The following is a 16741-nucleotide window of genomic DNA, read 5'->3' as shown; positions in this document are numbered from 1 at the left end:
ACCCAGAAACTACAACTAATCCAGAACGCGGCAGCTAGACTGGTGACTGGGAGCGGCCGCCGAGACCATATAACACCAGTCTTGAAAGACCTACATTGGCTCCCAGTGCGTTTCCGAGCACAATTCAAAGTGTTGGTGCTGACCTTTAAAGCCCTAAATGGCCTCGGTCCAGTATATCTGAAGGAGCGTCTCCTCCCCCATCATTCTGCCCGAACACTGAGGTCCAGCTCCGAGGGCCTTCTAGTGGTTCCCTCACTGCGAGAGGCCAAGTTACACGGAACCAGGCAGAGGGCCTTCTCGGTAGTGGCGCCCGCCCTGTGGAACACCCTCCCATCAGATGTCAAAGCGATAAACAACTACCTGACATTCAGAAGACATCTGAAGGCAGCCCTGTTCAGGGAAGTTTTTAATATGTGACATTTTAGTGTATTTTTCATCTTTGTTGGAAGCCGCCCAGAGTGGCTGGGGATACCCAGCCAGATGGGCGGGATACAAATAATAAACTATTATTATTATTATTATTATTATTATTATTATTATTATTACTATTCTTTGACTCCCTTATCAAAAAGTTTCAGAAAATGCTAAGATGCATCGCAAATGTCAAAACACAGGAAACATCTAAGTCATATTAATGTCGGCCAATTATTTCCTTCATGCTAGAAAGTAATCATTGCCAAGGTACACAAACGTGTAATCTCCTGCCTACAGTGACCAAGGATATTATCACATTATTTTAAACTCCTAATTTATTGTAACTGGTGGGTCCAATAACTGTACAGTGTTACTTCGGGTTATGTACTTAATTTGTTCCGGAGGTCCGTTCTTAACCTGAAACTGTTCTTAACCTGAAGCACCACTTTAGCTAATGGGGCCTCCCGCTGCCACCACACAATTTCTGTTCTCATCCTGAAGCAAAGTTCTTAACCTGAAGCACTATTTCTGGGTTAGCGGAGTCTGTAACCTGAAGCGTATGTAACCTGAGTTACCACTGTACTCTTAATCAATGGATCTCATCCAACACTAATAGGTCATACCAGTTTAATTAAAGACTCTTGGACAATCCATATTTGCTGTTTATACTGCACATTGCTTCATTTTTATGTAAAAATAACCCTTGGGTGTAGTCAAACATTTGATTAAGGTTTTAAAAGCCTTTGCTACATGACCTGTTACCCAATTCCTTTTTATGAAGGCGTGTTTAATGTCTTAATGTTTGCAGTCTACAAATAGCAACCTTTGAGCTTTCAAATGTTATCTGAACACCAACCCCAGTTACTGCCTTGAGCTAGGGCAGGTTTAAAAGCATTTCGGGGTAAGAATTCATCATGGGCTGCCACCAAGCATATATGCAGCCAGAAGCTGTACCCAGTATCAGTTCCATGAATCCCAATTTATTCACTGAGTGGGAAGATTGACAGAAAGCAGACAGCACAAACTGGAACCTTTCCCACCAGAAAGTACATATATAGTAATGATACCTTTCTGCTATACTTCCATTTATCACCTAAAAAAAGGGGGCTCTCTCTCATTCATAACCATTCACACCTGAAGACTGACTTTTACCTTTTTTGAAAATGAACTTCTCTTGCTACACAGAAGCAACAATATGGTAGTCAGTTTTGTATTTAGAAATGTAAAGGTAGCAGGGATGTTTTCATAATTTTTTTCAGAAATTGTGCATTTATCATGGATACTTTTTTTGTATTGCTGCTTGAAAACATGTGTTTCCAAACTTGAAATATAGGTGTGAACAATGTGTACCAAATTTAAAAAAAAAGAAGAAGAGTTTAATTTGATAAAAGTTGCAAGAAGCTGCTGCAAAACTACAATACAGTGGATGCTCGGGTTGCGAATGTGATCTGTGCAGGATGCAGGTTCGCAACCCGCAGCGTTCGCAACCCGCAGCATTCGCAACCCGCAGCAGCGCATCTGCACACATGCGGGTTGCGATTTGGTCTTCTGAGCATGCGTGACCTCCAAAACCTGGAAGTAACCCGTTCTGGTACTTCTGGGTTTTGGAGCATCCGTAACCTGAAAAAACGCAACTTGAAGCGTCTGTAACCCGAGGTATGACTGTAGATTACAAAATCTCCTGCAGTTAAGTCTGTCTCCCTCTTTCATATTTCAACCCAAATAACAATAGTATCCAGTTATTTACCTATATAGGTGACCATTGTCCTCAAAATCCTCTTTGCCCCATCTTCCTTTGATATCTTCGATAACATGGTTTCTCAGGAACTTTTTGAGGAGCTGAACTGTTTGGGTGCGGGTCACTTCTGGGCTGAAATTTTGATTGTGCTGCAGCAGTCTGTGTAGCCAGTCAACGGCCTCCGAAGCGGTGAAGCAGCGCTCATAGCTTTTGAAGCGACAGCGGTGCTTCTGTAAAGGCATTCCACCTCGGAAGAGCTCAATAGTCTCATTCCACTGAGAAGACAATAAAGTATACAAAAAGATTTACCCAAAACCAAACTACTGCTTGTTTGCTCAGACATAGGCAGTGCTAGGGAAGGTCAAAGGAAGCAGGTAAAGAAAACTTACTTGGAAGTGGAGGGCTTCATAAAGCAGGAAAAGTATTGCCCCCAAACCTACAAGTTTTTCTCCACATACCAAAAAAGTCATTTCCTTATACCCCAAAGCTAAGGGTTTGGGGGGGATTTCTCCTTAAACTACAAGAAATTACCCCCAAAGGCAGTAACTAGCAATTATAAAGGTAAAGGTACCCCTGCCCGTACGGGCCAGTCTTGCAAGACTCTAGTGTTGTGCGCCCATCTCACTCTATAGGCCGGGAGCCAGCGCTGTCCACAGACACTTCCGGGTCATGTGGCCAGCGTGACAAGCTGCATCTGGCGAGCCAGCGCAGCACACGGAACGCCGTTTACCTTCCCGCTGGTAAGCGGTCCCTATTTATCTACTTGCACCCGGAGGTGCTTTCGAACTGCTAGGTTGGCAGGCGCTGGGACCGAATGACGGGAGCGCACCCCGCCGCGGGGATTCGAACCACCGACCATGCAATCGGCAAGTCCTAGGCGCTGAGGTTTTACCCACAGCGCCACCCGCGTCCCTCAACTAGCAATTATACTTCGGTGCAAAATACTCTGCAAACTGATACAACTGAACAACCTCCAAAGAGATTGTTAATTATCCAGACACTGACAAGACAATATAATTGTAGTATCTCCAAATCTGGGAGAATTGTGTAGTTATTAACCAAATGAAAAACAACAAAGCCAGCAGACCTGATGGGATACCTGCCAAAGTCTTCAAAGTAGGGGGAACTGAACTTACACAACAACTTCACAAGCTCATCAAAAAAATCTGGGAGAGAGAGGAGAGCCTAGCAGACTTTAGGGATGCCAAAATTATCAATCTGTTTTAAAAAGGTGATAGAATAGGTTGCAGAAACTATCAAGGTATCTTTTTATTAGTGGCAGCCGGCAAAATATTTGCAAGGATCTTAGCAAACAGTTTTCTAAAAATATCCGAGGCTACCCTTCCTGAATCCCAATATGGTTTTCGACCTTCTAGGGGGACAATCAACACAGCTGCAAGAAAAATGTAGAGAACAAAACCAGCCCCTGTAAATGCTGTTTATTGACCTAAGGCCTTTGACACTGTAAATCGTAATGCCCTTTGCCCTTCTGAATGGCTGCCCAGATAAATTTGTGAACATCCTTCAGCTCCTCCACAATAATATGACAGCAACAATCACAGATAACAATGGCTCTCAAAGTGAACCATTCACAGTGGGATCAGGTGTTAAACAAGGTTGTGTTAGCACCCCATCTCTATTTATCATTTTCATTGCCATGATCCTACACTTTTTCCAAAGGAAACTCCCCACCAGAGTAAAAATAATATATCGAACAGATGGAAAGCTCTTTAATCTGAGTAGGCTGAAAGCAAAGATGAAAGGGAGAAACGAGCTAAAAGGAAGGCACGATTGGCAAACCCTCACCATGATCAACTCCCACCTGGAAACCTATGTCCCCACTGTGGAAGGGCATGTGGATCCAAAATTGGCCTCCACAGTCACTTACTGACTTACTGTTAAGATCGTGTTCATGGAAGACAATCTTACTCGGCTACAAGTGATCGCCAAAGAACAGAAGATAAAGGTGGAGGGGGGATAGAAGGGAAACAAAATGAAATACACTGATATGTGTATGTGTGTAGTGGACAGCAATGTTAGAAACTCATATACGTAATCTAGGTGGCAAAAAGCTCCTTAAAACAGTATTACAGTCACCAAAACTGAATGACTAGTTGCCATTTTGGTGCCAGATGGCTCGAAAGTCCTATTTTTCAATACACCTTCAAGCAGAGCAATACATTTGGTACCAGCTTGGCTGCAGGAATTGCTGGAAGGTGTACAAGGTGCCATCCAACCGACTTAGGTACTCCACACTGAATTTGTGTAGGGTTGGTGGTGGTAGAGGCAGAAGATAAAACTCACCTGTGTAGACCACGGCCTGGTTCGCACAATGCACCAAGCCACTAAACACAAGCTGTAGCCAAGAGAAGACTTGGCTCAGCACAGCACAGCACAGCAGCAAAACGTACCAAGCAGGGGGAAAGTGGCTGTGTGCTTCTTTCCTGAAGTCTGCAAAATTGTGTCACCTCTTTAGTGTGTTGTGCCAACCATCTACTGCCTTGATGGAAGGTATGGTTATGCAGAGAATGTAACTCCGTTGTGATGGAGACATAATAAAGCAAAGAGAACCTTTGCCCACAGGCCAGCTTTTGATTTCAAAATCCTGGCATGCAAAGAAGAGGGTCTTTTCCACTGAGGCTTCACTGGTCTGGCCCAGGGGAACAGCAGATAAACTGGATAATTTTGGCACTTCCGCATGACCTGCTTATTGAGCATGCATCTTTGTTTGTTTGCAGGGAGATTAAATGGTTGCATCAAAGCAAGTGTTATCCCAGTTTCCACGACATTTTCCCATCACTTGCTTTATCACGAAAATTGTGCAACCTGAATTTATCAGTATGTGATGACATCCCACTCAAAAATAGTGGTATCCTGAAACCAATCTCTGAATGGGGCAAGTAGGTTGGCTAAAAAAAGCTGCTTCTGCAAGTTTCTGGAATGCTCTCCTCAGGGAGGTTCACATGGCACTTTCATTCTATGCCTTTAGGTGCCAGGTGAAAAGGTTCCTCTTCAAACAGGCCTTTGGTAGAATAATATTCTATGCCCTTTTAAATGTATTTGGGGCAGGCGGTATTGGTTTGTTTTGTTCTTATTATGTATTTTGTGTTTTTATTTTATATTTTTATGCTGTGAGCTGCCCTGAGATCTTCAGATAAAGGGCAGTATGCAAATTTAATAAATAAAGTCATAAATCAGTAGAGGTCTGGGAGAAGAGAAACTTCAAGTGTACAAAGACTGGAGGGCCCATCCTTCAGTGCTTTGCTTGCAGGAGATTCTGGGTTTAACTTCTGGCTTCATCTGCTAAGGATCACCTAGTCATTGATAGGAAGGACCTTCTACCTGAGACCCAGAAGAGCTACTAACAATCAAAAGCAGCACTGCTGGCCCAGAAGGTCTGACCTGGACTGACATAGAGCATCTTCCTAGATTAATGCTGGAAAACAGGAAATGCTGCCAGCTGCCTCTGTGGTCCTTCTAGAAGGGCAACTCCTGCGTAAGTGGCACAGCGCGCCTGAATCCCCACGTTCATTGTGGGGACTGGTCGCCCACGAACGGGATGGCTAGAGTTCTAGCTACCTGGTAGCCCCATTACTCTTGTCCCCAAACTTCCAGTGATGCATTCGTGCGAGGCTTCGTCTGAGATAGGCTCAGCCCTGGAGGAGCGGCAATATGAAGATGAATGCGCCCCTGAGCATGTGCAAAGTGCGTTTCTCGCTCACGCTCGCGGGAGCAAAGGGAAGCCGGAGCCCCGGGCAAAGAAGCGCGGCCTCTGCTGAGCCGCCGTTCACTTACCAGCCGGGTGGCGCGGTAGGGCCCAGGCCCCACCACTCGAGGCTCCATCGGCCGCCACGACAGAAGAGTACTCACCGGCCCGTTTCCACGGCGACCAGCCGACACACTACGCAACCCCCGCCAGGGAAAAAGTTTGAATCAAAAACGCGCGAATCCTGATTGGTCCGTGTTGAGATCACGTGGCTACTCGGGACGCACCCGATTGGAGGGTGGCACTTTAAGGGGCGCGTCTTAACCCTTCAGTCTCATTCTCTTTTCTACACGCACACGCATATATGTAAATAACCTCTCGTTCTCTCGGCGTCCCCACAACGCAAAGAACTGATTGGCTGTGCTTCAAAAACGTCAAGGGCTCGTTTTGTATAGCGGCGGGTGATGGCCAATGGGCTTTCTCTCCCTTACTACCGGTTGGCAACAGCGGGGGCGGGCGGAGAGGAGATGCAGAACGTGCCCTGATTGAGAATTCTTGGAAACTCGGAAGGCGACCCTGCGCATGTTTTGCTGGAGCGGATCCAGAGGGCGCCGCGCCGCGGGAGCTGCTTCTGAATTCCAGGGTCTGCAGCTGCGGCGGGGGTGGCTCTCTCGCGCGCTTCTTTCCATTACACCGCGGGCAAGTCACGTTATTGTGCCTCCGCCGCCCGCGCACCAAGGTCACTTATGCCGCTGTTCCATTCCTGCGGCGGGGCTGTTGTTTTTTGCACCCTGACTGACTAAACCCGATGCTTATGGGCCTGAGCGCAAACAGCACTGCCCCCTCCTTGCGATTCCCAGCAAATTGGTATTCGGAGCCATATGGTACGGCCTCTCATCATGGGCATGAAATAGTCGCTGGAAGCCTCATTCCCTGCCAGGCCCTTTTTAAAACTACCGGCACTACAATTTGTGGACAGCGAATTCCGTGCGTCTGTAATGCATCTCCCGGGATTCAGATCCACCGGGTGGCCCCTATTCTATTACCAAGAGGGCAAAAAGGCCATGCATAATTTCACACAAAAACCTTTCAAAACAAACCATTCGGGTTTGTTTTACGCATCTTCCTCTCATTCAACTGTTGGTCACTGTAGTTCCCATGTTGCAACCTCTTCCAGCTCTGTAGTATCTTTAGGTACATGATTCGACTGGACTTAACCATCCAGGGGTCCTTTACTTTAACCTTTACCTTTAGGTGCAGATAGTGGCAGTGGAGGCACAGCTTTGCAATACCCTTGCACTGCTAGAATGTTTCTATAATTTGTCTCCTGCCTTACACAGAAACTAAACTACTTGGCTCATCTACTTCAGTACTGTTTATGTTTTCATATGTATAACATATATGTTGGTGTTGCACCCCATGCAGATTACTTGAAAGAATCTAAATCTTTTAGAATCAAGGTTTAGACAATATCAAACAACTGGTTATGAAACCAACCCAAAAGCCCTTTCATTGTATTTCTAAATTTAGAGGATGTGTACAGTGAAATGGTTACTATCCTGCCCAAAGAAGGAAGTATGTTGATTTCAATCTATGGAGAGGAAGGAATAATTTCCCTTGTACGTATAAACTGAGCTATGTTGAAAGAGCGGAAAATGAATTGTATATTAAAACAGTTTGTTGAAGGATGGGTGATCTTTATTATATTTTGGAATGCGAAAGTTGGTGAGGATGTAATACAATATTCATTGTTTACTTTCCCCCCCCTTAAACCAAAACATGTATGTTTATATTATATGTGTGCGTATGCCCCTTTTTCCTCTTTTTTTTTGTAAGAAACTCATTAATTTTTTTAAAAAAATGATTGGCACTCTAGGATTTCATACAGGAGTCCGTCCCTTGACAGGATTCCTTCAATGGAGATGCCAGGGACAAAACCTAGGGAGGCCCTTTTTGCCTGTGAAGAATGTGTTCTAACTACTGCTAAGGAGACAGGGTTAGCCTTTCAAAAAGAGGTGGAGGTCAGAGTTCTCATAGGATCTATTTTTTGCAACATGAACCTCAACCTGCATAAATGCATGTCTACAAAACAGAGGTAGCCAACCTGCGTGGTCTCCAGCTGTTGTTCATCATCCCTGACACTTGGGCTCGGAGGCTGGGACTGATTTTAGCAGCAGGTGTAGCACCACAGAATTGCCACTCCTGCCAAAGAGGAACTAACTTGATGTTTTACATTTTGGGGCTTAGAGTTTACAATAGCTCCAGATGTGCAGTACATAGTCCTTCATACACAGATATAAGCATTGTATCATTTTACAGCCCAATTCTAACATACATTCATGTGGAAGTATCAGTAAACTTCAAATTATTTTCACTGCAAGTTAAGTAGTGGTCAGAATCCAAGGGAAGTTTCTCTCCATCTTCAGTTTTCCTCGAAACATGCAACCCATAGGTATTGATATTCTCAAGTACATACGATTCGGTTCAAATCAAGCTTAAGCTCAGGGTACAGGGTGCAACAACCATTGTCCCTCAAACAAGAGGCTTGAGATTATCATTGCAACCAGTTCAACCTTTCCAACAATACCTCCTTCATACCCTAAGGCACCTTAGAATTACAAAAGTCATTTTTAAGACTAAATAGTCATAGTATTTCATATGGTACAGTTTTATAAAATACATTAATGTTTACAGTAGCTGTATTTGACAATGAGGTCTATAGTTGATAAGCTGAATTCCATTTCATTGAGTAGCCTTTAGACCTTAGTAATTTACAACACCAGCCCAAAACAATTGTATCTTTGTCAGTGTTCAAAGTACTTTTGTATACTTATCAGGCACACTTCATTTCCATAATGAATATTCATATGCATCTCCAAGAGTGCAACTCAGTATTAACTTATTTCATACATTTTTTAAAAATATGTACATTGGTGCTGAAAATTTCAGGTCAGTGCCTCTTCTTAATCATTAGATTAACCCTCCCTCCCACATAAAGATTATATCCCAAATAATTTATAGTAAAAATACAAGGTTTTTTGTTTTGTTTTGGAAAACCACGTATAAAACAAGTGTGTGCTGTACACCTATGCATCTTGATTGTCAAGTCAAAACATTCAATCATGTTTTGTGGCAGAATCTTTCATTCGGTTTTGTTTCTGGTAATGCCGTTTTGTAAAGTCTTGGGGGGTCTTTTGCCTCTGGTGTAAGCATGGTACCAAAAGTGCATGAACAGAATTAAAAACAAAGTGCCATAGAGCCAGATGATGAACATAAAGATTGGATACTGGTATGGGCAATGATCCATAAAGTAGATTTGTCCTATATGGACGGTAACCATAATGAACTGGATCTAAAACAGAAAAAAACATAGTAAATCATTAGGTATTTGTTTTAATCACACAGTGGAGGTGGGGTTGGGGGAATTGCAGCAGACGAAGGAGGAAACTTTCTGTGTAAAGCATCAAACGTAAGTAAGGATAGTTATGCGGAACTAGTTCTACATCCTTGGCGATGGGGAGGCGAGGGTATTATGATGCTCAGCTCTCAAAGCAGGCTACTGGAACTACTTTACCTTACTTTGCTTTACTTACAGTTACCACCACCCCATAAATTGTGGAGAAGGAGCTAGGGTGCCTCTCTGAGGGTCTCTATTGGTGGAGAAGAGTCCTAATGGTTGAAAGGTTTTCACCATGACAGAGACCTCAGTTTTGGCTAGGCAAGTGGTGAGTTCCTGGCAGCCCCCAAATTGGATGTTTCTTTGGATCTGCTGCATCCAAAACCCCATTGTTAAAGAGTTTTTAATCTTCTCTGGGAGGTCAGGCTAAATGGTAGCAGTTCAGGAAACAAGGTGCACAGGTCATGCAATGAGTTCAGCTAGCTCACAGCCGTTTACAGCATTCATATGCATCTGTGGGTTAAACCACAAAGCCTAGGGCTTGCCGATCAGAAGGTTGGCAGTTCGAATCCCCGCGATGGAGTGAGCTCCCGTTGCTTGGTCCCTGCTCCTGCCAACCTAGCAGTTCAAAAGCACATCAAAGTGCAAGTAGATAAATAGGTACTGCTCTGGCGGGAAAGTAAATGGTGTTTCCGTGCACTGCTCTGGTTCGCCAGAAGTGGCTTAGTCATGCTGGCCACATGAACTGGAAGCTGTACGCCGGCTCCCTCGGCCAATAAAGCGAGATGAGCGCTGCAATCCCAGAGTCATCCACAGCTGGAGCTAATGGTCAGGGGTCCCTTTACCTAAAGTCAACCTACCCCTAACAGATAATCTAGCTTTCCCCTATGTGTTCTGAAAGTTACTCACCAGTTGTATAGTCGTCAGATGCTTCTTCCACCACAAGTATTTGTGGTAAGCTGGTCCCAAGCAACAGAGTCCATAGTAGGTGTACATGATCACATGCACAACACAGTTCAACATACCATGGAATGTTCCCAAGCCACCTGTGAGTAGAACAAAATCCAGTCTTGAAACAATCTACTACCAATCCAAAGTACATCATCTGGGACAAATCAGAGATATGAGGCAAAGAAAAGCAAAACTTGAGGCTGTCTCTGGTAACCTTGTGATCGCTTTGTATGCAACCATAATGGCATGGCTGTCATTAACAGAAATAATTCTGTGAGGCAGAAGCTTCATGCAGTGGCTGTAAATGTATCTATGGATTTAATCATGTATGCCAACTCTGCTGTTACAGAGCCTCTATGCCCGCTCTACATCTTCCTGGGGTGGAGAGACTACAGAGAAGCAACAGCTCTTATTAAAAGCCCTCTGCACACATTAAAGCAGGCACTGGAGCCCTCTAGTACTTCAGTAGAAACAGCAATATTCTTGTACCTAATCAAAACCTATGTATGGAAAGTCCACGGACTTTCATGCTTTATGCTGTGTATATATTTTCCTGACATTAATATCTCATCTTTCCGCCCAGGAGCTCAGGGCAGCACACATACCACCCACTCTGTCCTCAAAATAACCTTGAGAGATAAGCTACTGTGATGCCCTCCAAGAGCTGCTGGACTTCCAACTCCTATCATCCCTACCAATCATCCTTGCTGGTTGGGGCTATTGGGAGTAAGGGAGTTCAGCAACCTTAGGAGGGAACCAAATTAGCTGCTCCTGGGCTAGGTTGAGAGCTGGCAAGTGGTCGACTGTCTCGGAAGATGGTTTAAGAGTGTACCTTCAGGGCTGAAGGCAGCTTAGTGACAGTTTAAACACTAGTATCCCCAATCCAGGTTCAACACTGCAATCAATATCTTCACATGCAATAACATAATCAATCAATCTGGGTGTCTCCTGCCCTGCAATACTGAGACACAGGATGGTGGCCTAATTTGGGAATTCTGTCCTCAGCCTATGGATGGTATTTAAATTGCAGCTAATCTGACCTGTTCAGGCAAAATAAATGCTGAGCTTGATTTTGCAGGTCCTCACATGTTTTAGTTACGTTACTCTGAAATTACTGTCTTCAGATAAGAACTTGAACCAGTTTTGGAAATGTTGACATGCACACTTGGAATAGGTCCAAGCACCTTTGTATTCGTTTCCAGCTATCTTACATATCTTGTGCCATATTTTTAAGATTTCCCTAACTCCCTCTCCCATACCCTCATGTTTATATTCAAATTCACATTCTAACTGCTTCCTGCCCCTGCTTAGGCTGCCTCACAACCATGAACTTCGAGGTGTTGAGCACTTCTCATTTCTGGAAATGCATGCAGGTTCCAGACTGGTGCATCAGTTAAAAGTGGAGAAAAGTAAGTTGATGCAGACAAAAAGTTGAAAGAAAGGATTAACTGCCTGGTCAGCAGAACTATGAACAAGTTCTTTTCCAGACCCTTTGTGGTACAAACAATAAATCCAGAAAGTGTATCATTAACCAGAGTTTCCCATTTCATTTTCAGCTTTGGAACAAGCCATACTATTAAACCAACTGGCTTAATATCCTGTCTCGTTCCAAAAGGTGGCAACCATAGATGTCCTGGTTTGGAAGAAGCATTTCTTGGTTTGATTGCTCCTCCCTCTGCAGCACAAGTAAATGGGCAGCTTGTATGAGCAAAAGGCATGTGGTGCTTAAAAAGTCTATTATTATTAACAAGTACTATTAATTAAATTACTATTTTCCCCCAGGGCGCCAAACATCGTAATAAAATAACACAATTAAAATAAAAATATATCAAAAACATTTAAAAGCAATTAAGGACATCTAAAAGCAGTTAATCAAAACAAGAAATAAATGTGTTTTTTATATAAAAAAATGTTTTGTGTACTTTTGATTATGAAATTTAAAAGATTTAAATAAGGTTTTTTAAATAAACAAAAAATCAGGAGAAAGTAGCTGGTCGGTGCAACACAAGTGTTAACTCAAGCAAGCATTTCCCCCATGGCTGAGTGAGACTGAAGTCTCGCTCTAGAATAGAGTCATAAGCAGTTTCCAGATTACAAAACTAGTTTACTGAGAACTGACACTTGGCCCCTTTTAAATGGCAACAATATAATTTGGTGGTTTTCATCATAATGGGCAGGGTGGCCCACATTTGACACATAGGACTTGTGCAAAATACTGCATACTAAATTCTGTTAATAAAGGGCAGTTGGCTTTATGTATTTGGGATGGCAGCCTTGAAGATTCTCCTAATTTCTGAAGTGCCTAACCTTACCACAAGAAAGAGTCACATTCATCACACATAAGCTGCAATGACAGAAACCATCTCTCTCTGTGTGTGCTGTGGAATAATTAAAACTCGCATGCAGAAACCAGAAAAGCAATCTCTCCTAAGCCAAAAATGGAGACTCGCAACCTACTGATATGTAACAGTGCCTGAAGGATTTGCATTTTCATGAAGCCAGTTTAGCAGGAATATCCAAATTACTCAAGCAAGGAAGCCTGCCAAATAATCCCACACAGAATTTGAGGGGGGGGGTGTGTGTAAGGGAATATTGTTAAACGTTTTACTGCTGGCTTATAGTGGCATTAACTCTTATGGGCAATTGCCTTATTCAGCTGCATAGTAGGGCAATACATGCAAAGTGTATGGAAAGGATCTCCTGTTCTTTAATGTCATTTCGCAAATGAGATCTAAACACACTGTGTTCTCTACTGGGGGGGGGATGCAGTTCTCCTCTTGGTAACTGCTTATTATCAAACACTTTTAACTTTATTCTAAAGCCCATCAAACCCAAGGAGCGAAATAAGACATGCACTCCACAGAAGACCCACTCCTTCAAAACCTCTTGCTATTGGGTACATCAATCCGGGCTGTGGCAGCACTCAACTAAGACTACAGTTAAAATTCAGGTGGATGCAAGTGGATGACTATTTCTGCTTTGTGCCACAAACTAGCAGTTATTGACCTTGCTCACATCGTGGTAAACCAGGTGTGACTTGTCTGTGGCCTTCTAGATGTTGGACTTCAACTCCACTGCCATTCCTGATCCTTGGCTAGGCTGGCTGGGGCTGATGGGAGCTGGGTCCCAACAGCATTTGGAGGGCCACAGGTTAGCTACTCCTTCAGTAAATAATTGCTACCCATTTGGGATGCTTTCTCTCCCATCTACATGCAAGGAAGAGCAAATGATAATTCCTTACTTATTATTATGTCTGAACTGGTCACAGTTCGTTCCTGACTTACTGATAGTCATCTTTTCCGGCGGGGGGGTGGGGCGGGCAGGGAGATTTCTAGTTCAGACATAACACTTGGAGCTAGATTCCCCTATCTAGTTGAACTACTGGGAGGCAGTGTGACAAGTTCTGCTAGCACAATGTGGCTTTTTCCCCTGCCTAAATTGGTGGCAGAGGCATTTGAGAGAAGCCCAGAACAGCATAAAGAGGAAGGAGAGGTGGTATCATTCCGTTAGACAAGCAGAAATGCTTGCAATGAGTTAACAATCTCCTTAGTGCTACTTCAAATTCTAACCTAAGCCAGGTTTGTTTCTCCTAAGTGCTAAGCATGGAGGCCAGATCAGCAGCTTCATGGTAAAACTATTAACTAGTTTACTGCAGTGTGGGAACTGGACCATTGTGATGTTTTGGATGATTCTATTGCCATTTTGGACGACCACTATCCTATAATGAAGGCCAAAAGTTTTAAAAGCAAAAAACCCAAAGGACATTAACTGGGAGTGTTCACAATGCTGATTAACGCAAGGACATCTCACTCAAAAGTACTCAATTTCTGTCCACAGAAAGATCCATTAAAAAAGACCTCATGGCAAACACTTGGATTAACATAAATTAGTATTAGGCAGCATTAAGCTAATCATTTTTAAAAGCCAAAAAAAGAAGAGTAAATAGGATGGAATACATCACTACTCTTCCAAGGGATAATAGAGGGCATTATTTCATTTGTCAAGATCTAATATAGCCTTCCCAAAGAAGAGAGCACACATTTATGAAAACTAAACTTGTCTTGTTTTAAATATATCTGCTGTGATAATAACTTTATTTTTGCTGTTTCACCATATATCTCCTTGAGTCAATTGTGTAGAAGGCAATGAATAAACTAATGACACTATATTATTAATAATATAATGACCATCATCATTACTACCACTGTTATTAACAGGCTTCTCCCAAGGCAACACTGCCGCAGGCTCCCCAGGTTAGATGAGATGTCCAGATTATTACCATCTACCAGCCCCACCCCTTCAAGAGAAACTATCTATGAAATGTGTCAAGTCCCAGCATGCAGCTAATATGAATCTGAGAACAATAGTAATCTGGCAATAGAACACGGGTCAGAAATTGTCTTCTAATTTTTTAAAAATAAAATAGTATTCTGAATGCCTGTAAAAGCACAATGCAACCTTTAGATGGGATTTTTCTTTTTTAACATGGTCTTTGCATTAGGAAGTTAGGAAAACCTATAGTTTTCCCTATGCCCCACTGCTCTCCTTTCTGTACCTCCTTTTTTTGCCCAGGTGTTTCCAATTTTGACAGGCACCCTTCAAAGGCAGAGAAGGCGAAGCAACATGCAAAAGAAAGGGGTTTGCATAATTCAAAGTAAATAACTTGTTGCATCTATGCTAATGCTTCCAAAAGATTTCAGCTTGCTAGGGATTTTGGGCCTGAGAACATTCAAGGGTTACATAATAGGGTGGGAAAAGAAACTAGAAATCGGATGGAACTATTGGTCAAACGCCACTATCAATAAACTGCTAAAGCTGCAAAGCTAAAATCGGGAGAAAAACAAAGTTCTTAATCCAACAGAGAGCTTGGCATTCCTATGCTAATTTAAGCCAATATGTTTAAGAGCACCTAATTCTGTGCTGGAACCAGTCAATGTGTTAAGTCAAGTAAGAAACCTTAATAGGTTTAAATGATACACTTGCTTCAGAATCTTTGTATTGTTTGCCTTTTCCTCTGTGTCACTTTAAACAAAAAGCCTTGTGCAAGTTGTCCTTTGTTTAGCTACCCAGTTGCAGGAACCAGCCAGAGACAAAATTTGCAGAGTGAAATACCAACACCACCTACCTAGGAAAAGTTGATACGTATACATGACTTTCTAAAGCAGGTGGGGTGCATGCATAGAATTTTAAGGAAACCCCCATACGTAAAGCAACAGAAAGAAAGAAATTTCCACTTAGAAACATTGTATTATTTATAAAAGCAAGTTTCAATTTAGAATCGGAACTACCTGGAGCAAATTTGACTCCAAACCACCAGGTCCAAGGCATGATTGTGTGATGGAATACATGGAGAAACGTAATTTGGGCATTCTTCTTTCGGAGCACAAAGAAGATCTGGAACGATTTAAAGAGGTATTATTACTGCAAGTCACACTTAACGTCAGCAGCATGCGCAATTCAGTCTGTGCGCTGAATAGCTCATCTTGTTTTCATGGCATGTATAAAAATGCATTTATTCACACTACCGTTCCATGACTAATAGTACTGACTACACATACTACTGCCCAAAATAGTTGCTAGAGTAAATAAATAAATAATCTGTTGGCTTTTGTTTTATAGAAGATGCAGGTGGTTTCAGAGTCACTGGAGTACAGTAAATAGAACACCAGTTTTTCCACACAATCTACAGCTCAATCTGCTCACAATGCACCCTTGTGATTTGTCACTTGCACTGTGTGTCTCCCCACCCCACACACACACACTGGTGCAGGGGTGGGCGAAGGCCGTGCGGTGGGGGCGGGCTGCTCCGAGTGTCACCTCTGAGGGGGGTGACAAAATGCTGGGCAGCACTCATGGGGGGCCTGCAGTGCGCCCGAGCCACACGTCTCTCCTGGGAGTGACGCGGTGGCTTGGGTGCCTGCAGGCTCCGCGCTGCCCCAAATGGTCCGCCTGCCGCCTCCCCCTCAGCTGTAGGGCAGCTGAGGGGGAGGAGGCAGGCAGACTCCTCGGAGGCTCCACAGAGTTCCCCAGCTTGCCCTTCGCCACGGGTGACTGGCCCGGCCCTGGGCGCAAGGCACATGTGCCGTCCCAGGCGCCCAATCGGCTTGCTCTGCCGCTGCACTGGTGTCCGGTATTTTAAAAAGACATACCAACTTTCACATGGTTTGTCTGGAAAGCAGCCTTGTGGTGCTGTTGTTCTAACCACAGCTCATCTGCTACTGGGTTTTTTAATTTTTATTTTTTGGAGTGGAGAGTCTGGTGCAATACTGCAAGCTATGTATCAGCTCAATAAACACTACACTGATTTCTTAGAGACTAATCATAACACATTGAGAAGAACCCTGTTGGATCAGGCTGAAGTACCCATCTACTCCTAAAACTTGTGCTAACAGTAGTCAACCAGATGCCCCCGGGAAGCCCAGAAGCAGAATCTGAGTAGAACACTACCAATGATTCCCAGCCACTGGTACAGTGGTACCTCGGTTCTCGAATATAATCCATTCCGGAAGACTGTTCAAGTTCCGAAACATTCTAA

At 43.4% G+C, this 16741-nt stretch overlaps 2 protein-coding genes across 3 annotated transcripts in view; both read right to left on the bottom strand.

The window, feature by feature from the left end:
- The window catches only part of DEPDC1B (DEP domain containing 1B), a 39061-nt gene extending 32984 nt beyond the window's left edge, over nt 1–6077 (bottom strand). The window contains exons 1-2 of one of the 2 annotated variants that reach the window (XM_079995611.1): nt 5948–6077; nt 2162–2427 (exon numbers count right to left, since the gene is read on the bottom strand). In XM_079995611.1, the coding sequence (XP_079851737.1) occupies nt 2162–2427; nt 5948–5995 (314 nt within the window). In that variant the 5' untranslated portion in view covers nt 5996–6077. Of the gene's footprint in view, nt 1–2161; nt 2428–2541; nt 2638–5947 lie in introns of those variants that run through there. The other variant, XM_079995610.1, reaches the window with a different exon arrangement.
- A 1457-nt stretch (nt 6078–7534) lies between these two features.
- The window catches only part of ELOVL7 (ELOVL fatty acid elongase 7), a 47650-nt gene continuing 38443 nt past the window's right edge, over nt 7535–16741 (bottom strand). The window contains exons 6-8 of the mRNA XM_079995812.1: nt 15495–15600; nt 10165–10301; nt 7535–9210 (exon numbers count right to left, since the gene is read on the bottom strand). Coding sequence (XP_079851938.1) covers nt 9001–9210; nt 10165–10301; nt 15495–15600 — 453 coding nt within the window. The 3' untranslated portion in view covers nt 7535–9000. The remainder of the gene's footprint in view (nt 9211–10164; nt 10302–15494; nt 15601–16741) is intronic.

Source organism: Podarcis cretensis, assembly GCF_951804945.1.
Source record: "Podarcis cretensis genome assembly, chromosome: 11".
NCBI classification, from domain to species: domain Eukaryota; kingdom Metazoa; phylum Chordata; class Lepidosauria; order Squamata; family Lacertidae; genus Podarcis; species Podarcis cretensis.
Note: the sequence above shows the minus strand (reverse complement) of the source record. Positions and strands in the feature narration are given on the sequence as shown.